We start from the raw sequence: 26825 nt of genomic DNA, 5'->3' as shown, positions 1-26825 counted from the left end.
ACAGTGTCTTCTATTTGTAATTTCCTAAACATGGTTATTAGAATGTCCTTTTCTTTTCACTATGGCATTTGGAACAAGTAATGTCATCACTGGGGTATCATCTGCAGTAAAATGGCCTTCCTAAAATTTTCATGTAAGGTTGCACTTCAGAGCCTTATAAAGGAAAAGGTTCCTTCTGGAAATTCTGACATGACAGTATTAGCTTAACTCAACTCTGAATAGCAATTCCCTTTATCACTATCATCCTTGTTATCTCCAGGAATCTAAAACATCTGAAGTGCTACAGTACTGCGCCTATGCCAAAAGTCTCTTCCCTTAAAACATCAGCTTATTACTTTCTTTTTTTTCCCCCCTCTCCTGTCTTAAGCTGATTCACTATCATTAATGGGGATTAGGTGCAATTATTGAGATTCTGCTGAAAAAGAAAGTGATGCATTAGGTTCTGCAAGAGTAGGAATCTAATAATTAAGTTCATCCTTTTAATAAAACTGATTGCAAAATGGATGTGTTTCTTTGGTGAGTGTTTATGAACCCTTTTCTTTCAATGGATGATGTCAGCAGAATTTGGGAAGGCGGAGAACAGATGGATAATATCATCAGTTGCAAAAATTGTTTTGGCATAAAGCAAGTGGATCCAAAACAACCTTGTGTGCTTTCTTTTGCTTGTATTTGTCATATCTTTTAGAAGTTCCTCTTACTGACATTCAACACAGATGGTAAATAATTTACTAAAGCATTTCCAAATTTTTAGTTAAGAGAATTATTTCATCCCCTTTTTGTCCTCTAATACAAATGTATGTGTTGTTTCTTCAAGAAAAGCCTGCTGCAGAGGTGAATAGGAGCTGTACCTAGCCTAGTCACCCCATACAGTAGTTGAACACCACCTAGTGGGTATTCATTTAATCCTTTCATTCCTAAGCAGAATCTATATTGGTTATAATTTATTAAGTAATTGTTCTGTAAACTCAAAAGCAATGCCCTCAGACAGCTAGTCACTGTAAATTGCATGTTCATGAATGGGGCTTTTGTTCTGGAAGAGAAGCATAATAAGGTTTTGAATTTTTGGTGTTTATTGTGCTCTGGACAGCAAGACAAAATGTCCCGGGCCTTGAGCTTAAACATACAGTTCACATTAATGAAATTACCAATATAGAATTGTTTCCTTTCAGTAAAATGCCCCAATTCACTATTAAATCCAGTGCTTAGTACTCTCAAGGCTCAAGAAATAAGGCAAAAAGGCTGTCTTGTAGGTTGTTAGTGAGAATTGAAGCCAGGCTACAGACTTCAACTGCATAAGAATGTTGTTGCCTATAGTATAAGAAAGGGGGCAAAATCCTAAAACTGCATATGAAACCTGCCAACTATTGCATGTATTTGGTGTTAGTGTATGTTACAAAAGCACATAAGTGGATATTTTCTTTTTGGAAGGATTGATCAGGTGACTGTATTAAATTAGAGAGATGTCTTGTATTTGTAACCCTTCTAGAAACAAATGTCTGCAAGCAAATGCTAAACCCAACTGGTCATGGTCTTGGGCAACATATTCCGACTGACCTTGCTTTGAGCTTTTTCCTGTTGTCATCATGAGAACATAAGGACTTTCTAGTTACTGCAATAACTTCCAGAACTCTGTTCCAACTTCAGCTATTCTGTGAGTGAGGTAATTTCCCTTAACCATGGGGGAGCCCTACTTCATGGGTTTTCCGACAAGCTTCTCAGAAACTCCTGAGACCATCTTTCACAATCACAAAAAAGGTGCTGTTTGTGATATATTCCCTAGAATGTTACTACTGGGAAGGAAATAAGAACAATAAGGTGTTGGAAAGGATGTGTTTGCTCTGTGGAGCCCTGAAGGCCTCAAATTCTATACGCTTGATGGAAGGACAAGGCACTAGGAGAATGAAGCATGATTACCACCATCATTAGAATAGTGCAGCAATAGAAATCAGACATCCTGGTGTTGAGATGTGCAGATTTCACAATAGCAGTATAGGAAAACATCAGCCACCTCTTTCTAGTTTACCAAATTGATATTTCTAGTAAAATTCCATTATACTTTTCCAATCAGCTATCACCTCTTTGAACAATTTTTGGTAATATTTCTAAGACCTTTTACTGTGTGTTGCTGTAGTGGAAGTAAATCTTTTTAAAAGAGTACAAAACAACAAAAGAGAAAACATTAATGATGGTGTAAATAATTTTGATATGTGATAAGGTGAAACAGGAAAAACAGTAAAAAAAGTGAGCTACTATATAAACTGGATCTAAGTAGCTATTTATATTTACAGTACTCTTGAGGACCCATGCAATTTATGTGGAATGTCAATGCTCCTGGTTGCTTACCCACTGCAGTAATTTAAATTGCTTAGATGCACTAATATGTCAGCTATTTACTGCTTGGACAGAAGTACTATAAATGTCCTATATCTGAAGAGAATTACAGTAATCACTGCATTTTTCATGCTCATACCATTAATAAATATTTTTCCCACTTAATATTTCCAGTTTTGATTTTAAGATTTTAAATTACTTCAAATCATTAGATTTTTTTCTTTCTGTTCCACTAGGAATAAGCAATATCAACAGTATCCTGAAGTTTGTGCTTGGATGAATAAGTTTAAGAAGCAAACTGTTTCATAAACAAAGCAGTTTAATTAATTTCACCAAGCTGACCTGCCTAGTGGATGAGGGAAAGGCTATGGATGTTGTCTACCTAGACTTTAGAAAAGTCTTTGACACCATTTCCCTCAGCATTCTCCTGGAGAAGGTAGCTGTTCATGGCTTGGGTGGGTGCACTGTTCACTGGGTAAAATAAATGTCTGGGTGGCCAGACAGTGGTAGGGAATGGAGTTACGTCTGCCTGGGAGCTGGTTACTAGTGGTGTTCCCCGGGGCTCTGTATCTGGGCCAGCCCTCTTTAATATCTTTATTGATAATCTGGGCAAGGGGATCAAGTGCACTCTCAGTCAGTTTGCAAATGACACCAAGTTGGGTGGGAATGTTGATCTGCTAGAGGGCAGGAAGGCTCTGCAGAGGGTCTGGACAGGCTGGATCAAAGGGCCAGCTCCAATTGTATGAGGTTCAACGAGGCCAAGTGCCAGGTCCTGCACTGGGGTCACAACAACCCCAGGCAGCGCTACAGGCTGGAGGGGCAGTGGCTGGAAAGCTGTCTGGTGGAAAAAGACCTGGGAGTGCTGGTCAACAGCAGCTGAACATGATCCAGCTGTGCCCAGGTGGCCAAGAAGGCCAATGGCATCCTGGCCTGGATCAGCAGTGGTGTGGCCAGCAGGAGCAGGGCAGTGACCGTCCCCCTGTGCTCGGCACTGCTGAGGCCACACCTCCAATCCTGTGTTCAGTTCTGGGCCCCTCACTGCCAGAAAGACATTGAGGGGCTGGAGCATGTCCAGAGAAGGGCACCGGAGCTGGGGAAGGGTCTGGAGCACAAGTCCTGTGAGGAGCAGCTGAGGGAGCTGGGGGTGTTTAGCCTGGAGAAAAGGAGGCTCAGGAGACCTTACTGTTCTCTACAACCACATGAAAATAAGTTGTGGCCAGGTGGGGGTCGGTCTCTTCTCCCAGGTAACAAGTGACAGGATGAGAGGAAATGGCCTCAAATTGCACCAAGGAAGGTTTAGGCTGGGTACTAGGGAAAAATTCTTCAGTGAGTGGGTGATCAGACATTGGAACAGGCCGCCCAGAAAAGCAGTGAAATCACCATCCCTGGAAGCAATCAAAAGACTCGTGGATGTGGCACTTAGGGACACAGTTTAGTGGTGGACCTGGCAGTGCTGCATCGATGGTTGGACTTGATAATCTTTGAGGTCTTTTCCAACCTTAATGATTCTACTGTCTTTTGAAGCCAAATCAAGGAATCATAGAATCATTTAGGTTAGAAAAGAGTCCGCCACTAAACCATGGCCCTAAGCAACATATGCACGTCTTCTAAATACCTGCAGGGATGATGACTCTACAACTTCCCTGGGCAGCCTGTTCGAAAGCTTGACAAGGCTTTCAGTAATGAAATTTTTCCAGTCTAAACCTCTCCTGGTGCCTCTTGAGGCTGTTTTCTAAACTAATTTTAGTATTGATACTATCTTTCAAATGTATGAACATGTATTTGTGTGCAGCTAAACTGATGAGATAATGCATGAGCCAAAGTCTATTGGGAGCAGTAGGACAAAGTGGTTGACCCACGTGGTTATTTCTGGCATTATTATCTATAATTCTTTCATGTTGGAGTGTTCATTACATATCAAAGAGCAATAAACCATACAGTTACTTCATATAATTTGACACAGTTTGAAATTATTTGCAGTTCCTGCTTAGGGGATAAATTGCATCAAAGCAAAAAGGTGGAAAAGATAGTCCTCTCTGACATGTCCTCTTTTGCCTTATTCCACGGTTAGCAAGGTAGCTTTATGCTAGTGATAAATTCCCACACAATGGATGAATTCTTCACCTGGCCTCTCATTTGCCAGCAAGAGAACAGAATTTGTAATAAGCAATCTTTAATATTCTTGTGCTTAGTCTTTAACTGGTTTAGGGGATTATTTTTTTGGCTTTTATAAGATGCATGTGAAAAGTAACAGTTTGTCACAACAGGGAAGATCTTCAGAATGCATATTGTAAAGGAAGTAGCTGAATGAGACAATAGGAGTGGTTGCTACAGTAGTAATGGTGGCTTTATATTGAGCACATAGGCTTAAATCAAGTTTTGTATAGTGAGATAAGAATCAGTTTCTGGCTTTGTTAAAATGGTGACTTTTCCTTCCTTCATTTTGATTGTGGGATGATTTGCACACATTTTCATTCTGAATCCAAATTAATCTCTGCTTACAATTAAAATGCAATTTGCTCAAGTTGTGCATGCAGTCAGATTTTTAACTGTGTTGTTTCATTGTTGTTGTCCTTATGCTCCTTAATTTGTTCTTCTATAATAATCTTCTCTAGCCATAAAGTAGATTGTAGAACCCTTAGGCCAGGGATCATGACTTCTAACACTGCCTAGTAGAGGAACAGAATTAAACCTGTAGTGCTAGGAGGCTGTCATAATAGCTTATGTTCATCCGGTGTTAGTATCCTAACCTAGTGTGTGCTCTGATGCTGTAGTATTTAAAAACTAGTTTTTGTTAGTAATAGGAGATGATGACTTAAAGAGAGTAAAAATTTATACCTTTTTTAAGTCAGAGTAGATCAAAGTTCATTAATTGAATCTTCTCGAAGGCATTGTCTAGTTTATGCTGTTTTCTTGCTAGATAAGACTGACTACAATCTCAAACATTATAACAGGAATTTTTGGGGGTTGAGGCTCTGCTTGCCTGCTCTTTGTGGGAAGGTCCATGGTTTTGTGCAGAGTCAGGAAATGCCATCTACCCCAAAAGTCTGAACTGCATAGTGTTCTCTGTAAGTTGCAGGAATTGTTCTCCACCCTTCTGGTCTCAGAAACATGTATTATGGATACTGCTCCTTCCAGGTAATCTTAGTTGTCCTTAATAAGACTTTATTGCTGCAATTATGCAGCCATTCTGTCTCTTGAACTGTAGTAAACTTTTGTCCTTGCATCTGATTAAGTTCTTATTAAAACAGAGAATACATGCCCTTAGCACTGCTAACATTGGGCTGGTGGGTAGGAGGTTGAAAAAAACAGATTACGGATTTCTGTAACAAATACAGAAAGCAGTCACAGTGTGACTTATCTGGTTGCATGCAGAAGGACTCACCTGCTCAATTTACATATACAAAAGCTGAATGTCAGGTCAGAGGAAGTAGTTGTAGCATTTCTTTAAAGTTGAAGGAAGGAAACAGATAAGTCCAAGACCTGGATTGGACACCTGTCTCAACCTGGAATAAATTGTTCTTTCTTTGTGTCTGGTTCTCTCACATGAGTATAAAGAGAGCCTGGGGTCATTACTCAGGATGAAGTTTGTAGACAGAGATAATATCTTTTATTAGACCAGTTCCTCTAAGTTGGAAAAATTAGACAAGCTTTTGGGCATATGAGCTCTTCTTCAGATCTGAAATAGGAGCAGCAGATTTCGAAGTTAATTATAAACCTTTTTCTGTGTTTGTCCTCACACCATCATAGTTACAGCAAAGCAGCACAGAGATCACTAACTCAGATTTAGGCACCTAATTTTTAGACGTCTAAATGAAGCCAGAGGAACCAAGCATGAGGTGCTTATTTGGGACTTTGAGGACTTGCATTTCACATGACACATTTTTTTTCCATATGCTCCGTCCAGTGCTGAGCTCTCTCTGCCTGCCCTGAGGACTGGCAGCCTCTCCTGCTGGGGAAAAGTTCAGCTGCAATTGTGCTCTCTGCTTGACTTCTTGCTGCTTGTGTGTTTCACGTGAAGTCTTAGCTTGCTTCACATGCTCCCTTTGCAGGGCTGCCCTTACAAGCCTGTTAGACTGCTCCGGTTGCTTGGGAGAGAAGTGACTTTGTATATTCTGTATGTCCTTGCAGTACCAGTCTTGTGGTAAGCTTGGAAGTTTGAACGTATCCTCAGCTTTTCCTTACCTGCAGCTTGGATATGTTATTAGAAAGAGAGCGGATCTGGGAGTATGTCACTTTCCCTGGATAATATCTAAGGAGAAGTTGTCCTGCTCTCCCTGCCATTCCCAAGGACTCCTGCTACAGTCCCAGTTAGGACTGAGCTGTTTGCAAGCATTGTAGTGGGCACCACAGCATCTGCTTTTACCCCGGTGCCTTTGCTTATTTTGGAACTCGTGGTGACTCGGTGCCATGGTCTCTTTAATAGGTTTTGAAAACTTGCTTATCTTAATTCTTTTGTCTGTTTCAGTTTCCTAAAAGACTGTGTCATCCTTTGATGTTTCCTCCCTGCATCAGCATCCCACCCTTTTTACCCCAGGCTGCCTGACTCACTGAGAAACCTCCTGGTATTGACTTGCTCTGATGCAACTGCTCTTCTGAAATGGAGATTTGCCAGCGCTGGCCCCATCCCAGCACTCTGTATTTCTTGTTTCCTCAGAGGAGCGATTGCTTTAAATAAAGAAGGACAGATGCAAAGCTTGTTTTGTAAAGCATAGCAGAAGCTTCTATTATTGCAAATTGCCTTTTCCACTGGGCATACTTGAATTCAATTCAGGTGCTTCATTTCACTAATTCACGTGATTGAAATGACTTTTATAAATTATCTTTCAATGGAGCAATGCAGTAGTTCAGTAAAAGCTTTCTAGCTGAAGTAGATTCTTAATTCATTTAAATTGCATGCTCATTTATTATTCAGATATTGGTTTGCCAGGAGCTAGCATAGCAATCTGACCACTTGGTTTGTCATGCTTTCCAAAAGCCTTAAATATTTTTGCTATCCTTAATTTATCTCCAATATCACCAGTACTTCAAAAGGAGGCCTTAAAGAACCAATTACTAGCTTGAATTTTTTCCTTTATTGGTTTCGTTAGCAGTAAGTACTTTATAAATGCACAGAAGAGCTTTAAAGAATGAGAACAAAAATAAGGTGGGTAAAAAAGGCACACTTTGTTAATATAACATACTTGTCCAGTTTAATTAAAATTATCTAAGAGAGCTGAGAATGAAATACAAGCTATTGAATTTCAAAGATCTTCCATTTCAAGCTAATTTAAACAGAAATTTTAACAGCATCTCCCCAAGGAAATCAACATACACAATTCTTATCTAACCCAGCTCACTGGTGCAGGATTCTCAGAGTTCAGCTTGCGTGAAAGCTGGCAGCCAGTTATAAGGAAGAAATACAAATTATTGTTCCCATGGCAGGCAAGGCTGCAGGGTGGACTCTGCTGTAAAGGCCACAGCATGAGCTGCATACAGTGGGTGTGGTTTTTAAAATGCCTTGATCCTCCGATTCGGACAGTGCTGAAATCCCATCCTGTTTAAAAGCTTTGTTGCACTCACAGAATGAGAGTTTGTTTCAATTGTGAATATATTTAATGCTGTTCTCATCCTAATTTTTCATGAAAAACCAAATAGTTTTATAGTACCTCAGTATGACCTTGAACCTGTCAATATTCAGCAAAGATAGCAGTAAATGCCATCCAGAATTAAAAAGCTGGGAGGTCAGTTTTTCTTTTATTTTTGTTTGTAATTGTGGCTGTTTGAAATGGAGCTAAAAAGGGATTCGGGTCAAACCATCTTAGTGACTTTACTGATAAAAGAGGCAGGAGTTTGTTCTTCTAGGAAAAGATACCTAATTTATACTGTTCACACTTGAAGTTCAGGCTGTGGAGAGAGATTGATTTAAAATTTAATTTAAATTTCCATATTACAGAAATAAAGCAATCTTGCAGACGTGTTTTCTTGGAAACAGTGGTAACTACTTTTGCTTTGTCCTTTGATTATTGTTGTTAGAATTGTTGATCTTAGTGGTTTTGTTCATTCTTTGAATGTAAACATCTTTTGTCACATCTAAGCCATTCCTTAGCTCTACAGGTGTAAATGGGTAATACTGTGTGTGCAAGTTCAGCCTTGTTTAATTCAGCCCTTTCCTAACAGTAATCCTAACATTGCCGTCAGGTCCTTTCTACATCTTAGTGTAAAAAATGATAGATGATGGAAACACTTCTATTGTAAGAAACATAAGTGACAAAATACCCTGGTTTGCCAAGGGCAAATTGAGACTGATGGAGCTCTCTTGGCATTGTTTTCTTAATTACAGTTGTCAACTAACTTTCTTGGCTAACAGCACAGAACTTGTGTGTTTATAAGTAGACTCGGTATTCATCCAACTTAAAAAGCTAAAATGCCTTTTTGTCCATGAAAAGTGCATCTGTACCTCATTGTTTCATGGATATGCAATAGATGGTGAAAATTAGATGATGGCATCTGTAAAATATGTAGAAACCCTTGAAAATGCTCACTGTCCTTTAAGCAAGAATTCCATCATAGTTGTGACAGGTCTGTAGGGAAAAAAAAAAATCTCATTTATTCAAGTTCAAAACAATAAAAATTTCAAGTTTCTTTTTTTCACATCTAAGTAAGACTCTAACTACTACAAGCAAGTTTTGTAGTGTGTCATTAATTTTCCGATTAGTAAGAATTTATGAAGGTAAAAGAATAAAACCATAGATAATTGAATCATACAGATCTTTTACTTATTAGATTAAATAGTCCCTAATAATTATATCTGTTGCCTGTATTCCTCAGAGAGAGACTTAGATCCTGATGTATTTGTATTCATGTGTGAAGAATGACAGCATCAATATTTAATCCATAGGAAGGAAGAGGCACTTTTTTTCTTCAGTGTACAAACTGGCTAAGAAAACTGTTCAAACCTTTGCAGTGCATCTTCTGCAGAGGGGAGTTAAGCTTCTCCTAATTATTTTAGACAGGGTCTTAAAAGACCTGATTCTTCAGAAGGCTGCACATTTGATATTAATAGAGATTTCCTTGTTGGTGTTTAAAGAGATCTCACTGTTAGAAAGTAAATAAATGGAGAAAATATGTACCAAGAGCTAAATTATCATTTAAGGAATATTATGAGTGCTACAATAAGAGTAGCTAAAGTTTCCAAGTGAAAACAGGGGTTTGAGTCTTCACACATGATTTTATATGGTGGCAGTACCAATAAAATATAACTAGATTTAATTCTTAGAAAACATACAAATAATTATTGGAAGAAATTCATTCTACAGTTTAAACGATTATATTATTATAAGGTTGTATTCTAATACCTTACACAAATCCCAGTATGAAAGATAACACTACTGTCCCAAGTGTCAGTGTGTTTTTCCAAAAAATTCCTACCCTTCAGTACACATGCTTCCAGGCATCTGCTCATGTGAGAAGAGCACCATTAAAACACTCCAGCGTTTATTACTTTGGTGTATTTACTGCTTTGAAGAGTAGAAATCTCTTAGTTTCTCTGTCAATCTGTCCCTTTCCCTCCTGCCTTTTTTCCTGTCGTACTGTAGCAGCTGCCTCTCATCCAGTCGCTGCAAGGACCGATTCTGACCCAGCTGGTGCTGCCTCTCACCACGTCCTGGGGTGATGGGACTCTTCTCTCCCTCTTCTGCCATTCAGCAAAGACTTCTTTTCCACCACCAGTCCTTTCACCCATGCAAGGATAGCATGAGCATCTCAGTGTCATTGTTACCTCTGAAAGACGTCAGTCAACATGTCAGCACCTTAAACATCCTCTGGAGAGTGGCTGTGGCTGAATGCAAGACAGCAGATATTGATGGCTGTCACAGCCATTTCTGTGAGCTCTAGGCAGTTGCAGTTGTGACTGCTGGCTGGTGAAAAGAGAGCCCATACATCTACTACAGACTTCCCTTCCCTTTCTTAATTTTTATCATGATAGGGTAATTCTCAGTGTGGATATGTTGTTCCCCAAAAAACGGTGTAGCTAAAGAGTTTCAGCATTGTTGCGCTGAATGCAACACAAAGACGGGAAACACAGACTTAACCAAGTGTAGAGCCTCACAAACTCAGCCAGCTATTGTCTCAGCTGTAGCTCCCAGTGCTTTCTCCTTACCTTGCACCAATTATCCATGCCTTTGCTGTTCCAGCTCGCAGAGTTCAGCTTGTCTCCCTTCATCATCCTTCTGGATGCTGGCAGAAGGCTACTCCCCAGTGCACTGCTGTGGTATCAGATGCCATTCCAGATGTGATGTTCTTGGAATCATCAGGAGAATGGAATGAATAGAGTTGCTCTTAACTAAATAAGGGTTTATGGCTGGCTTCAGTGCAGACAGCGAGTACAAGGAGTGTGTACAGGGAAAAACACTGCAGGGTGGTTTTTCCCTTTTTTCAGAGCAATAAGCCATACAGATACTGTTTTTCACAGACCTACAGCCTGACTCATTCCCTTCTGTAAGGCTGGTCATTAGGTGGGTCTGCCAGGGCCAGAAGAGCAGCTGAAGTATAGTTTCATATTGAAACATGCCGTACAGAAGCAGCGACATTTCAAAGCTGAGCTCTAAATCTTTTAATTTGCTAAATAGCCATTCATGAAAATGCTCTGCAGCAGGGAATGGTGTTACATGTAACTGTGGTGTTACACCACACTGCTCAGGACTCAGCCTTACTGAATGTAGCTATTGTTGCTTCTTCTCCCAGACTGTTATTAGTCTGACTTCTTTTGTCTCAAATGAGGCAAAGTAGAGGATTTCATACGTTGTTTGACTTAGGAGGTATCTACCTATGGAGCTTTATATATATGTGTGTATGGGTGTAAATGTATGTATAGGCATTGCACAAAAATGTATTCATCCACAGTAACAGGTGGTACTGGCAACACCTGTTGCTGGGGTCACTCAACACTCCAGTATTAAAAGCCTCATTTTAGTTGCTTATAACTTTTGTCAAACTTAAACATTTGTGTTGAAATGTTATGTGCCAGGTGTCTGCCTTAGGCTGATTTGGGGGAGGGGGTGTGGGGAGAGGAATTTATCAGCAAAACAGGCAGCAGAGGCCAGGGCACTGGTTTGCCTGTGCTGAAAAATGAGCTATTGCTAGTTGAGATGTTCCAAGCCAAAAGTTGCCAGTGGAGACCCCTTGCAGCTGGGCATGCCATTTGCCAGCACTGTGGAAATTCACTGTTTTACTAACAAAGCACCTCCGTCTGGCCATATTATGGGCCTGTGGAAATGCTTGGTAGATGTTTGTTGACAACTGCCCACCAGGCTGCCTCCATCATGTCCATTTCCAGATAGTGGTGCTACACTGGTGACCCTTTGGATGCAAAATGCCTGTGAAGTAGCAAAGTAACCTTGGAGACTGAGCATGGAGCAAAGCAGGCTGCTGCATACAGGGGCACCAGTCTGCAGAGCAAGTCCAAGTGGCTCAGCTTGTGCTTACTCAGTGTGAATAAATAGGCAGGAGTGGCTGGCTGGAATCCAGAGGAAATGGTAGTGAAGGAAGAGAGTGATGGGCTGAGAGTGGTAAGAGTGAAGAACAGGGTTTGGAGAATTGTATGAGGAGAAATGCTAAGGAGATAGACTGAGAAGGAATGGAGCACAGCTCCTGCAGGTCCGTGACCACAGGGTTTCTGTGATCCCTTCCTAACCAGCTGGAGTGTTCCACCCTTGATACACTGCAGCTCCTTAAACATGTGATTTACGCAGGAGCACAACCTATACTGCTGCCAGTGGCTCCTCTATTCAAGTGTATAGACTTGAATCTGCTAAGAAACACTTAGGAGTTTGCGTGATTTTTGTCTTATGCTCTTTCAGAAAGCAGAGTTGTTCAATTTACTTCTGCTTAATAGAAACATCAACATTTTAATTTTCTTCTTTTTTTCTTTTTAGTATTTCTTTGCTTTCACATTCTCAACCTGCACTTCAAGGATCATCATGTGTGCCTGGAAATCCCTTTGTAAATACTACAGTTGTTTTTTACTGTGTAGTCTTGCTTTGGAATCTGTGTGACATTTGTAGCTCGCAGTATGCAAAGTCATACTAGTAAATTGGTCATTGAAATGAAAGTGGGCTGAGGTTTAATCTAGGCTGAGAGAACATTTGAACAGATTGCTCATATTATTTTTAAATCTTGTCCTTTCATGATCGTTATGGGAATTAGAAACAAACTGTCTGTTGCAAAATATTCTGTTTCATATTACTCAGCATTTTCCCATAAAATTCTGAAGAAATGCCACAGAACCTGATCAAAGTTTAAAGTCAGTTTGTTATTGAATGATGACGATTTTTATTTTATTATAGGCAAAGCCTCAGCCAAGAAACTGACAAAAAAGGTAAGCAAAATGTTCCTTTCCTTCTTCAAAAGAACTTGCATTCTTTCTGTTACTGAAGTGATTAAGTCTCTTTCAAAACTGGCTTTATATTTTCTTGTTTGTGTCTTTGAAGGAGGTAGATGCTGCACTGCTGTATGTTGCCAAAGCTAAACCAGGACCGACCTTTTTTAGAGAGCTTGGTGATAAAGGTAATGAGCACTTTTGATACTGAAAAATACGTCTTGCTTTTTATCTCATTATATGGTACGAGTCAAATGTATTTTTAAAGACATTTGCATGGATTTTACTTCTTCTCCATCTATCCAGTGGCTGCCTCCTTGGCAAATCTCTCAGTTACGCAAGAGAGAGTAAAAGGGCTGGGAATTGAAAGCCTTCTGAGGTGCAGGAGGAGACATGAAAGAAACTGAAAAGCCTACTTGGAAGAGAAAGGTGCTAAAGGGATGACTTGAACACAAAATGGACTTTAAGGACTTTTTGTTAATAACCTGACTGTTTCTCTATATAACTTAAATGCATAGAAACTAAGAATAAAAATAAAATTTGTACCTAGCTACCTTAAGTGGTATCCCCAATTCCAGGAGCAGTTGAACTTATTTCTCTCTCTTCAGGAGCTCTGCTACCCTTCACAGTGTTGATGTGCTTTGTTTTCTTTTCACCCAGCATTTCCACTTTGTATTGGACTACATAAAGAGAAAACTAAGAGCTGGAATACTGTTAGTGTAACAACAGGGAATTAAAGAACACCAAATAAACATCTCATTAACATAAAGAGAGAAAAGAAACAAGAGGATCAAGAAAACCAAATAGATGAGCAATTAACCATTTTACAGTAACAAAGACCAAAATTCCCAAACTAATGAGAAAGACCAACAGCACCTATTCACAAACTTTCTGTATCATACAGTTCAGCCTGAATCCCTTATCACATGGACATTTCTGGAAAATAAAGCTGCTGTTGCACTGCTGCAGTTCCTTGGCAGGCATGAGCCATGCTTTCTCCATGCACAGCAGATCCTCAGACACGGCTGGCAGTTTATGCCAAGAGAGCAGCCCTTGATCTCAGCCTGTGGTATTTCACCTTCCGTTCGGCCTCACAGCCTCTTCTGCCTGCATTTCATTTCTTGCATCCTTGTGCAGACCTGCAAGAGTCTCCAGATGAGTGCCTTGCTTGTCAGTCCACTCCTGAAAGCCCCAGCCTACCCCAGAAGCCCTGAAACATCTCTGAACAAGTTAACAATTCTTTCCTGTCCTAGGGAAGGCTGGATTTTGTACTAAATTGTCATTCCCTGCCTTTTCAAAGTACTAATCATCACAGGCTTCCCAGGATTGGGTTTAAAGTATTCCCAGTCTTGAATTCTTGGATATTATCTCTCTATACCTGCTTTTTTAGAGCCTTTCTTTTTCTAGTGATGCAAATCCCCAGACCATGCTGCCTGGGAAAACTGGGAATCCAGCAAGAGAATTTGAAAACAGCAAATCAGTGCAGCCTCCTCTTACTGCACCTTTCCCATTTGAGTGCTTGGCCGGAAGTGGGCTCAGTGATACTCTCAGAGTTGGCGTCTTCTGCATTCTGGCGAAGATCTGCCCTTGCTTAGCACTGTGTGTCCAAATCCCTGTCCTTCAGAGGTCAGGTAGGAGTTTGAGATGATGCAGGAACATTCAGTGCAGTCATCCATATGTCCCCACAACACTTAGAGTTTTTACAATTTTTGGTCATGGTGCCTGTTTAGTGACTTTGACGCTTTTGCTTTGAGATGCATTATTATCACAGTTTAAAAATGAAAATATTTATGCTTTTACAAGTACCAGAATAATGAATCTACCCCATCTAACCGTTTAGCTGAGGTTATTTTAACTATCTTCAATTTGTTATTTATATGTCAAGGAGAGGAAAAACTGCCATCAGTCCAGTCTGTAAAACATAATGCTAGGGGATTCTGCCTTCTAGTGGGCAGTTTTAAAATTTGTGTCGTATTTTGTAGGTATACTTATGATTTATTCAGAAATAAGAATATTGTACTGTCTGCATTTGCTGGTAAGTTTGAGGACAGATATTTCTAGGGAGGGATAGGCAAGGTTCCTTTAGCTTTAGAAAATGCGACAGTATTTTGCCAATGCACATTCTTGGCTGCAAGTATGCTGAGTCATTCAACAGTGTGTGAAGCTTTTGTCTTTAAATTTTGCTTGGATATGAATTTAATTTTCAGCGGGTTGTTTTATTTTGGGTTTTTTAAGTTTGCTGCATTAAATCTTTTAATTTGAGTACCTTTGTAATGATTGCTGTAAAATAAAAAAGAAAATTACAAAAATATTTAATTTACTTTATGGGTGAGGTAAATTGGCCACTCACTGCGCGTAGTAAAATGACAATTAAATTAAAATATGTTTTTTAATGGAAATAGTCCACAAATTCAAAAATCTTAGGATAAATTATTTTAGTACAATCAGTTTTCCAGAAAATATCGATCAGGCTGTGAGTTTTCTTTAAAGCATTGAGTCAGGTTTTAAAGAGCAATCCAGAATATTTCTACATATTTTTATTATATTTACCTTTTTACCAATTTCACTATAGCAACTTTTCAATCTGATTACAGTAGGATGACAAAAACAGTCTGTGTCTCACTCCTGCCATCTCTTGCAAGGCTCCTCTTTCCAGCCCTCTTCAAGTGCTTCTCCCTTGAGCCAGTCAGCAGGGTGTTATCTTTAAATTGACCTTTTCTTCACATCCTACCATCTCCGTAAAAATTTTGCAGATTCTTTCTGCAAAATTTTATAAGGTATAATGATCCCTGTCTATCTATAAAGCTAAAATTCTTCAGGGGCTCAGTATTTTGTATCTCAATTATTACAACTTTATTTTTTCTCAGACTTTAACAGCCATAATCTGCCATGTTAATATCCATTCAAAAGCTTTAATAAACATGTTTTTCTTTCACAACTTCTTGGACTGTGTCATCTCTTATTTTGTATCCCCACACTGGGCTCTCCTGGTTCTGTTTTACCTAGCATAAGCCTCTTGTCTTCAGCTTCCAGGTCTTCATTAAACTATCCCTGTGCAGAGCATCTCAAGACAGCCAAGAGGCAGACTTCCACTTCTCCTTGCCCAGTGATGCTGTCCTTCATTGCTTGGTGGTTACATTTTCAGTCAGGGATCTTTGTGCTGACACAACTGCAGTCATTGACTGGGAGGTGTTTTCTATACAGACCTGGAAAGTTGCCTCCTTGTCTTCTTTTATATTCTTCCCTTAAACATCCTTTTGCTGTGTCACACACGAAACAAAATTAGGAATCTTGATCACTACTTATCACACTATTTGCTTGAATTCTTTTCTCCACGTATTAGTTTCTACCCTTTTTTTTTTTTTTTTAAATCTTGTCTTAGGCATATAAGCTAAAAAAGATGAGGCAGGAGTTCTTTCTCTGTTTATTTGGTTTTGAGCTTGTAGAAAACCTAGATGTTTCATCTAAGAATACCATTCCAAGTTTTACAGCAATGAAAATAATAATTTGCATTCTTGCAATGGCAGAAATGCTAAAACTTGTAAGCAAGACTAAGTCTTTGAGCTGAAAGTATTTTTTATTTCCACAGTGTGTTGTATGATTGTAGTACTGTGCTGGTTTACACAATTCATGTAGGATAATCGGGTAAATAGCCCTATTTTGATGGAGAGGAAAGCTGAGATATGGAACCAGAGTGAGTTGGCAACAGGATCAGCATTAGACCTCCCTTTCGCTAAGACTTGCTTTGATTTTCAGATTCTTGCATTTAGCAATTTAATATTTCTGAGCTCTGGTACTTAGAAGTGTTAAGTCACTATCTGAGGTCAAATACAAATGCTGTTGCTTCTGCATAGTAGTTTATCAGCAGTTAATTGTTTATCACTGAAGCTTAAGTGGATTCCTTATCTATCAATTAACTAAATATAAATTACAAAAATAGTTTATCTTTGCACAGATAGGCATGTTTGAACTTCATTATTTTAAGCAGCTTCAGCATTATACAATGTTTAGCTCACAAGTTAAAAGTAGCTCAGTTATTTTGAAAAGTGATTTATAAAAAAGCCCTTTACATTTTTTTCCCCAAACATTATTGCAGGGCAGATGGTTCAGATTCTGTTGTTTAGCCACCCTCATTCTGCACTCTCTATCTTTAGCTTGCACACTCTATTTCGACGCTATCACATCTTTGTGTTTGTTCAGGCTTTTCACTTAAGGCGGTATTTCAAAAGAAAACACTGGAATTTTCCTTCAAAGGGGGGGAAAATACTTTCACCTTGTAGAAAGGACATGTTCCTATTTAAAAAAAAAAAAAGAAGCCTCCTCTTGGCACAAGGCCCAGCAGTACTATCAGCACAATCTAGCAGCTTGGCAGCTTTGCGTGTTGCCATGTTCCCTTGAGAATTAGAGGGAAGCTATTCTCCGCCTTTTGCAAGCCTGCCAAAGGATGGAGGACTTTGATCCTTCAGGGTAATGTTAGAGTAGTTCTCCTCCCAGGTACTAAATGTGACAAAGCTCATTTAATTTATTTGCCTTTTATATAAACATTGAATGTTTTCAGTGAGAATCCAAAGATTTAGTGTAGGCCTTTTGTTAATACCAAATAAACCTTACTTTCTTGGTTAGACATGGACATTGATGAGTCTTGGGTTAGGGAATTTTGCCTTCAGAGTATTAAAAACAGAAGTGAAAAATTTATTATATAGTAACCTGGCTTATTTTAATAAATGTATTTAATGTAATGTCAAACTACATTTTTAATATTTGTCAGATTTAATCTTTCAAATCTTGCTGTAAGTTTTTGGGTTTTTCCACAAGTAATTTTTTAACTTTTTTTTCAGGGTTGATATCTTATGCAGAATATCTGTTTTTGCTGACAATTCTTACGAGTAAGTATTATATATTTAAAATACATAGGCACAAATACTCAGCTACTAACAGCTCACCAAGAACTTTTTTCTGATACCTTTTTGCTTCTAAATTTCTGCATTATAGTAAAACATAAAAAACTATTGTATATAGAGTGATAATGCATTAATGTAAATGGATATCAGTGTCATCATTGGTCCATAGCAATACTTCAAAAATCATGGTACTCGCTGCAACATGGGATCAGAAAAGTCTTTTGAAATACTTTGAGGGGGGGGGATATTGGTTACAGAACCACATAATAAGGGGAAGAAGAACTGGATGGGAAGAGAAATAATCTTTCTTCTGGAGAGTAGTTTTAGTCATTTTGGACAATGAGACATTAGCAATATAGCTCATGCAGTGGTGTGAAAAACGGCTGTAGTGTCTCACAGGTCATTGCCTATTTTTCTCGTGTTCACATATGCAATGCATGCAATACAGAAACAGAATTCTTCAGTGTCTTTTTGTCTGACTTTAAAGTCCTTTTTCTTTATCCTATGTTCCTTTTGACTTTATTTCCTCCCAGTATTGTACATGTATTTCTGTCCCCCTCCTTTGCTTCCTTCCTTTTTCTCTCAGGCGCTTTATTTTAAAACAACCTTTATTTGGTACTTGCTTTCTCTACAAGCAACAGGCATTTTTTGGTTTTGTGTATGGAATTAATCTGGGATTGTCTGGTACTTACTTACTGCCATGCTTGTCACCCCGTTTTGTTCTGATCTGTAGGTGATGCTGAAAAACACCAAGATTCGAGATGTGTCAGTGAGCATTACATGGCAAGACCCCTAAAAGTGGTCCATATGCATGTCCATGGAATTGTCCACATGTAGTCTTGTTTGACTGACTTATACAGGTCTAACTTTTTCAGCAAGGGACAAAGCCAGGCATAATAGATTTATTTATCAGTGGATGGGGAAAGGAAAGAAGGAAGCAGTCACTTCTTTCCTGACAGACTGTAGAGGGATGACCCTCACGTGACCCTCATCACTTCCATGGCTGCAAGGTCTGTGGCTGGGGCTTAAATAAGTTGACAAGTTTTCCTTGCTCTGGAAATCCACCCTCTCATGGTGTAGTATGAACAAGTAACATTGGTCTCCAGAGAGTGGAGAGAGTATGTCCAGCCTTCCATCAGTACACACCTCTTGCACAGTTCAAGGGGCCCTTCTGCAGCTTACCTCATTTCTCAGCAGAACTGCATTAGTTCCTGTTACACGGCACGAAGGGTGGGTAATCTCTTTGGCAACTTCAGCTAGTACACAGTATGTGTATGTTTATATATGCATTAAGATTTAATATACAAATACACTGCTTCAGCAGTGGTGACTGTCCCATGCTACACACTGCTTGAACATGAGTTACACTGTGTGTTCAAGTGGCTTTTAAAATCAGAGACAGGAGTTTAGCCCATTTAGGATACTGATTTTCAAATATTTGTTGCAACTCAAAAAAGATGGATTTATGTTAAAAAAGGACAACCATGACAGCCAAATTATAACTTCAGAAGAATACATAAAAGTTGCAGGAAGAGGTGCCAAAGATTCTATTTCTTTAGAAATTTATGGCAGCTGAAAGTGAATTCATGCTGAATTATTGGCTGAAACAATTAGAAAATTGAAGCAGTATCAGAGCAAGTTGTTCCACTTCTCCAGACAATCAAGTAACATTATTTTTCACAGAATTTATATAGGAATGTATTGAACTGCAAAAACAAGGCACTTTTAGATGCAGGATAAAAATGCAGTGGTTATGTTGCTGCTTTGGTTACACAGAGGGTTATCATACTTACCAGTTCAAAAGCAAATGTCAACAAGTGTTGGTGCCTCTATCTTTACCTAACAAGTATCCCATGTCAGTCAGCCCCGAGTTTCACAACCTGTCTCTCTCACTAGTCAGAATTAAAGTGAGATTTCTTAAAGCAGACATCAATATTTAAATTACTTCCAAGTCACCAACAGAGCAATAGGGAAACAGAAAAAGAGTGATCAGACTTTGGTTCCAGGACACTGCTGACCATACCATGCTGCCTGTCATACAAAATCAGATTCTGTAATAACACTGAACTTGAAAATGTAATTTTGTGGCAGACAAAGGTTTTATTTTTCCCCCCCAACCTTCTTTTCTCTTTTAAGTATGCCTTGTATCATCACTATCTTTTTTCTTCCAGTGCTGTATTGAATTTCATTTCTAGCAATAGGTTAATGGAGCCCTGCCTGGTGAAGAAGCCCAGGAACTGAAGTTGTCACCTTTACTTGGAGCTTTGTTTCAATTACCCAGTCACACAAGTTGACAGCTTGGTCAGGAGAGGAAGCACCTAGGTCTAACCTGCACTCACAGCCAGAACGAAGCTCTTCTGTTCAGATTTTGGAATTTTGCCTGATTCTAATTAAATACAAATATATCTGTGGTAGTCTTTGAACTATGCTTATTTTACGAACACATACCTTTGGGGTGACATCATATCAGATAAGTATGTCATCTCTGAACAGTATAAGCAGCTTTAGGTCTATATTTTCACTAACAGCTCTCTTATCTGAAAATTGGAACACAGATGGTATGAATTGCTATTAAATACATCAATTACTTTTATTCTCTAAATATGTTATTGGATAGCCTTTTCTTGCTTTTGTACTAGTAACACAAATTTTGCATGTGGCATTTCCTTGGAAAGGAAGCCAGTTTTGATTATTAAATCAACCCAGTTGCTGAGGACAGCTCTGCTGTGCAGATTTCAGTGGTATTTATAAAATATCCCTGCATCACAAGATTGCTTCACGTAAAACATTAGTTGACTGCTGAAGATATAGTTATTTCTAAAATGTAAAAATAATACTTTTTTTAACCATCTTGTTATGACTTAAAAGGAATGGGATATTTCTTTAACTTGTTCCCTTTGCAGAAAGATTCTCTAAAAAAAAAAACCAAGGCTTAAAACTTTACAGAATGCAACCAGAAGAATATATTTGCCAAAGCAAAATTCTGAAGGCATTAGAGTTTTTTAGAGATGCTGCTTCACTCTCCTCATGAGTCCAGCATTGTTCTTGGAAGCATCAATATATTCCAGAGACAATAAGTCCATGGCTTTCATATTAATGCCTGACAGACTGCGTTGTGGAATTAATTCACCTGCTCCAGAGATTACTGGGATATGGGCTTGCTACTGCAGTGAACTGTAACTACATTTCAGCAGCATGCTGCTCCTGTGTGGGCTTGCTAATGATCAAGGCCACCTCCTGTAAGCGAAGTAAGATCAGGAAATTGCGGGAAGGAGCTCAAAACACACCATGCTTTTATAGCACCTTCAAGATTCAGAGCTCATTACATTTTTGTGTTGAAAAGAAACATTCACTCGGTGAAGGAAATGCAGGGGAAAATTGTGTAGAATTCCTGAAAAACATCAGCTTGATGGGGGTCACACAAAACATGCTTTCATCAAAAACAGCCAGAAAGAGTAGTTTATTACATCACAGTAACATCTGAGAATATTGTTTAGGGAGGAAGGAGAAGGGAAGGGAGAAAAAGGCTTTGGGCTAACACAGCAGGAGCAGGAGCCAAGAGAGCTGGCTCCCTTCACAGCATCAGTCTGTCTGCTAGGGAGACTGCAAATGCTGGCATACGGTCATGCATGCACGAAGTGCCTGAGGAGTACACTAGCTCTTTCAACCACTGTGGCAGTAATTACTGGCTTCTGAAGGCAATTTCCACTCTTCTCACCTGAAAAGGAGCTCTAATAAACAAGGCAGGGCTAGACTGCAGAAGTGAGATGGGATTATAGAGATATCCTTCGGGAATATCTTAAGACCTGGCCAGTAAGAGATACAGTATTTTCACAGGGGTCAGATGGACATTCATGGTTGTACTTAGGCACTGCTGGCATTTCTTACTTTGCCATTGTATTAATTATCCCTTGAAATGATAGTAAAAAGGTTTTTAAACAGTTTGCTTATATTGGAAGAGGTGTGTATGGTTCACTGGAAATACCATGTATGTACATAACAATGGAGGACTGAAGCAGAGTCAATATTCATTTTACATTCAGTGTTTGAGTTCTAGTGTAAGTGTGTGATATTTTCAATAAAGTTCTTTCGCAATTTGTTGCAGAACCCCGGACTGGACTTCAGATTGCCTTTAAAATGTTGGATGCAGATGGCAATGAACAAGTTGAAATGAAAGAATTCTTTAAGGTAGGTGTATTTACACATTTTAATTTTAAAGCATTTAAATAGATCCATGGGTTATATTTGTGAAATGAAGAGTCATTAAAATCAGCCTATTTTTCAGTCCATTTTACGATTATATACTTACTAAAATATTTTATATGAAAGGAGCACATACCAAAGTATTGTGATAGAAGTTTTCATATGATAGAAGATATCATATTTGAATCCGCTTTTAAAAATGTTACCTTTGAATTGTATCTAAAAATCTTCTACTGGGAAGGTAGGAATTAGTGTACATCCCTTAGTCCCATGAGCTAATTTAAATAATCATCTGGAAGAGCCTTTTGTTTTCTAAATGTGTTGAATAATTTATTTAATACACCATCCTATTTTGGTCTTTATTAATTTTGCTTGCTGTTGCATAAAAATTTTTATCAATTCACACTTTGAAAAGAAACAGCAGGTTTTTTCCCATATTTTATATAAACTATGGAGGAGAAAGGTAGATGCTTTAAAAACTAAGAAAATCTTGCTCTGATTTTTTAAAGAAGAATTGGCTTAATTATACAGCTTATTCAACTTTTAAATATTTATCAGGAGACTAACTAAGTACTTCTTGTCAAAAGTTGAATGCAGAATTAACAATCAGAATTTTTAATAGAAACCCTCAACTTTGATCAGATCCTTAATTCTTACTGGAGGTAACTGGAGAGACATTTATATAAGAAGCTGACATGGCTACTACAATTCAGATTATTTTCTGTCACTAAGGTAAAGTTAAAGCTAATCATGAACGCACAACTCTAGAGAACCTTAAAATCTAAAACTTTCAAAGATGGACCTGTTGATAGCCTGAAACATGTTTCATAGCCTTAAACTCTGAATTAATGATACAGTAGCTGTTCACATGTGTTTTGCACTGATCACCTTTTTTTCAGTGAGTTGTCTCTTAGCAAGGTTACGATTGATGAGTCATACTTAAAATCTATTTTAAAATGTTGAAAAATACTTCTAGATTTAGTAGTACTATTTGAAAATAATACTTTAAATTAGATCATTTTACAAGACAATGTTCCCAGAAGCCCCTAACTGAACCTGCAGATATCCTTGTTGTAGTGTAACCCCAGCCAGTAACCAAGCCCCAGACAGCTGCTTGTTCTCTCTCCCACCAGCTGGATCAGGGAGAGAATCAGAAGGGTAAGAGATGGAAAACTCATGGGTTGAGATAAAGACAGGTTAATAGGCAAAGAAAAGCCATGCACACAAGCAAAGTAAAGCAAGGGATTAATTACTGCTTCCCTTGGGTAGGCAGGTGTTCAGCCATCCCCAGGAGGGCAGGGACCCATCACATGCAATGGTGACTTGGGAAGACAAACACCATCACTGCAAACATCCCCCCTTCCTCCTTCTCCCCCCCAGTTTCTACACTGAGCATGATGTCACATGGCCTGGAACATCCCTTGGGTCAGTTGGGGTCACCTGTCCTGGCTGTGTCTCCTCCCAACCTCCCATGCATCCCCAGCCCCCTCCCCAGCCCGGCAGTACAGAAGCAGAAAAGGCCTTGGCTCTGTGCAAGCCCTGCTCAGCAATGACAAAAACATCTCTGTATTATCAGCACTCTGCTCAGCACAAATCCAAAACACAGCCCAGTACCAGCCACTGTCAAGGAAATTAGCTCTGCCCAAGCCAAAACCAACACAGCCCTACACTCATTTGTTGCTACACAAGATCTTATAATTTTGAAGAATTTGTTCTATTAAAATGTTAATTATTTTGCTGATTTAAAAGAAATCAAGTTCTAGTAAAGCCTTTATTTTTAACCTAATAAACCAGGTGCAATCATAGTGAATTGTTATCAGATTATCCATGCCCTGATTACCGAAAGAAGTCTGTTATGGCTGTACTATTCACCTGAAAAACAGTATGTTACAAGGGAAAGTAATTCCACGAGTGAACATGTTCAGCTTGTAGTGCCTCTGCACCAAAATGCCACATTAGCAGTGCTTCCTTTAAATAGTACTGTCAGTTAAGCAAATAAGGAGATTCTTACAGAAACACAGCACAGCTCTCCTGGGGAGATGTGCAGTATGTTATGTATTTAATATCCATTATCCATTTCAAGTAATTCTAATTGAATCAGCCAATATGAACAACAGAAAGTCATCAAATAGAGAGGTGAAAACATTATATAAATCATTAAAAGTAATTTGATTTCTGTAGAGGCAATCAAGTTAAATGAAAGTTATTCTAGTTAGATAGATTGTTACTTTGCATTTCCTTGTTGGGCTGTATTGATAAAATAATACAGATTGGTAAAAAAACCCAGCATATAAATTACTCTGTCAACTCACAAGAATCATTAAATTAAAAGAAGTCCCACAGGATGCAAGTTAGTCAGAAGATGAGTTTTCTCTCATGACTGTTTACTTAACATTTACAGAGGAGGCTATTTTCAAGCAAAACTTTATAGATTAGGTTTAAAAATAAAATTTTTGTAATGTAAGAATGGGAAAAAAGTGTGCATGTTAATCTGTGTACTCTAGTTATATATGTATCATGGAAAGTTTCTAGATAGCTAATATGTTAGTAAATTGTGTGGCTAATCTGTCATTTGTCTTGTCCCAGTTGGTATCTTAGGAAAATATATCTGAACTATCGTATAGTGACTTCCACACTGTATTTGACAATAACATCAGGAAATGTATGTAACGAAAATGCAGTGGAAAAGGATAGTGAAGAAGCAGTAGTCAAGAGGCAGTGTCAGTAAGCAGGGTGTAGTGGGAAAAGTAATTTCATTGCTACTTCATCCTCTTGTTTCGTCACCTCTTGTTCTCCCCACTTCCCATCGTTATCTACTGATTAGACATCTATGTATGTCTGTGTAGTCTGACTGTAGAGTCTTTGAGGTAAGAACTTGCCTTTTGGTTTCCAGAATGTCCATCATTCTTTGAATTGTGTGTATCTCAGTTCTCTCATGTTCCTGGAAGAACGGGCACAAGATGTGTCAAGCAGGTCATTCAGGAAAAGGAGATGTGTGACAAGCAGAAACTCCAACTCCAGTCCTCAGTGCCTGCATTACATCATGGATATAGGCTGTTCAAATCTGTATGGATCAGACACTTAAGGAGTGTGAGATGCAGAATTTCCCAGTGTTCTCTGCTAACAAAAATGGATGTTCAGGAAAGGAGATCTTGAATGCAATCCCATGTTTTCAACAAGAGAGCTCATCTTGTCCTCCGTAGCCTTTCCGTTCCAGTGCACATTTTCCTCATTTCCAGTAAAAGTCTCTCCCTTCACAGGGATACTCTTGTTCTCTCTCCTCCCTATTTCTTTGGGTTGAAGCCAGTGTAATTCTGCTTCATCCACGTTTCTGTGGTAAACAGTCACAATGCAAGAGACATTTCAGTATTAGGGCCAAGAAGGTTTTGTTGCTTTGCCCTGGAACTCCACAGTGAGGAAGACGAGTTGGAAATGGCATGTTCACAGATGCTGGTTGCCACCCTTTAATAAGCCCCTGACAGAGTGCAGAATCATTTCTCAGAGCCATGTTATCTGCATCTCTGTGAGGACAGTAAGATACTTCTGTGAACTCTGCACTTACGAGATATTCACTTGAGACTTGGTGAGGGGGATTTCCAGACCTATGCACATTAATCTGAGACCTCCCACCAAGAATAAGGCTACCAAAGTTCCCAAAATCCCCAGCAAGTAAGGAATTTCCCTAACTCTCTAAATCTGTCCTGATTAAAGATGTCTCAGTAAAATTAATGACAGTGCAGAACTATTGGGAATAAAGGCAGAGTAGCTCTGATGGCACATGCAAGAGCTTTATGACTTAGACTTTCTAAGTAGACTGTCTATACACTTCTGCTGGAGAGCAGGTACCACAAAATACTTGTAGAGCTTCATCTAAGGCTGAATGAACCAGTGCCTGACATTCAGCAGTTGTGGTGGTTTGGCACAGAGCACTTCTCTAGTCCTAGAGCATCCACAAGCATTGATCCCTCTCAAGCAACTGGAAGAATCAAACTGCAAAATCACCCTTTTTTTTTTTGTTTTTAAAGACTGACATAGTCTTTCTGCCAGCTTGTTCAGAACAGATTACTTGTCTTTAGTAGAGGCTCCACTTGTGCATAATAGGTCTCATTATCTTTGAATTAGCCATTAGTATCATGAGTGGTGAACAGATATAAATTTTAATACAAATAATTGTTACATGGAGGAGTCCGTTTCTCGAGAGCAGAATTCTTCTCCCTCTGGTGAGTAGTTGCTGCACTGTGCTGGAAAAAATCAACTTCTGGAAATAGTTTCAAGCACTGTAAGAATATGCATACAGTGTAAGAAAACAATAAGCAAAATCTTTCAGAATACTTCTGAAAATAATTATACTGCATGTCTGTGCTCTTTAGTAGCCCCTGCAGATTTTTTCAAGTGTCCTTTAGAAATAAAATAATTTTTTTTAAGTCATATTAGCTCTTGTTTGGAAAATATTTGCAGTTGCATTTCTTATGTGTGATCAAAAGATTGATTTTTCAGGTAAGAAAAAATGTGATTTCTCAGTGAGAATATGGGCAAGCAATTGTGGTTTTATCCAGAGCTCTATAATGCTGTTTTGCTATGAAGAAATTCATAATGCTTTTACTGTACTAGTCATTTGTTTTGTAAATGATCAAAAACTAAGATAATTTGGAGGAACAAATGCTGTTTAATTGCCTTGTTTTATAGCATTTCTTTTGATAAGTACTATCAAGACATGCCATTCAAAACTAGTAATAGAAAGTACCTATCCTGAGAAACTAAAAAAATGAGGATAAAAAAGCAAACAAATCTGAAAAAGCCCATACTGCTGCTCTGAAGAGAAAAAAAAATTTAAAAAAAAGAAAAGACCAAAGGAGAGTTTTAAAAACTCCCCAAAATAATGGCTGTGGAAGTTTGGTAATGAACTTATTCCCAGTTTCAATGAGCAGGTTGAGGAATCACTCAGAAATGTTTGAGAAGCAAACCAGCAGTTTTAAAATCCTTGAGTTTTAAAAGCGTCTTTTCTAAAGTTTGCTGATCTAGAATGATCAGCG

At 38.7% G+C, this 26825-nt stretch overlaps 1 protein-coding gene across 1 annotated transcript in view; it reads left to right on the top strand.

The window, feature by feature from the left end:
- MICU2 (mitochondrial calcium uptake 2) overlaps positions 1-26825 on the top strand; it is a 142923-nt gene that overhangs the window by 89271 nt on the left and 26827 nt on the right. Inside the window, exons 3-6 of the mRNA XM_082278636.1 lie at positions 12657-12688; positions 12801-12876; positions 17527-17574; positions 21695-21777. Of these exons, the coding sequence (XP_082134762.1) occupies positions 12657-12688; positions 12801-12876; positions 17527-17574; positions 21695-21777 (239 nt within the window). The remainder of the gene's footprint in view (positions 1-12656; positions 12689-12800; positions 12877-17526; positions 17575-21694; positions 21778-26825) is intronic.

The sequence above is a fragment of the Coloeus monedula genome, assembly GCF_965178545.1.
Source record: "Coloeus monedula genome assembly, chromosome: 3".
NCBI lineage: Eukaryota > Metazoa > Chordata > Aves > Passeriformes > Corvidae > Coloeus > Coloeus monedula.
Note: the sequence above shows the minus strand (reverse complement) of the source record. Positions and strands in the feature narration are given on the sequence as shown.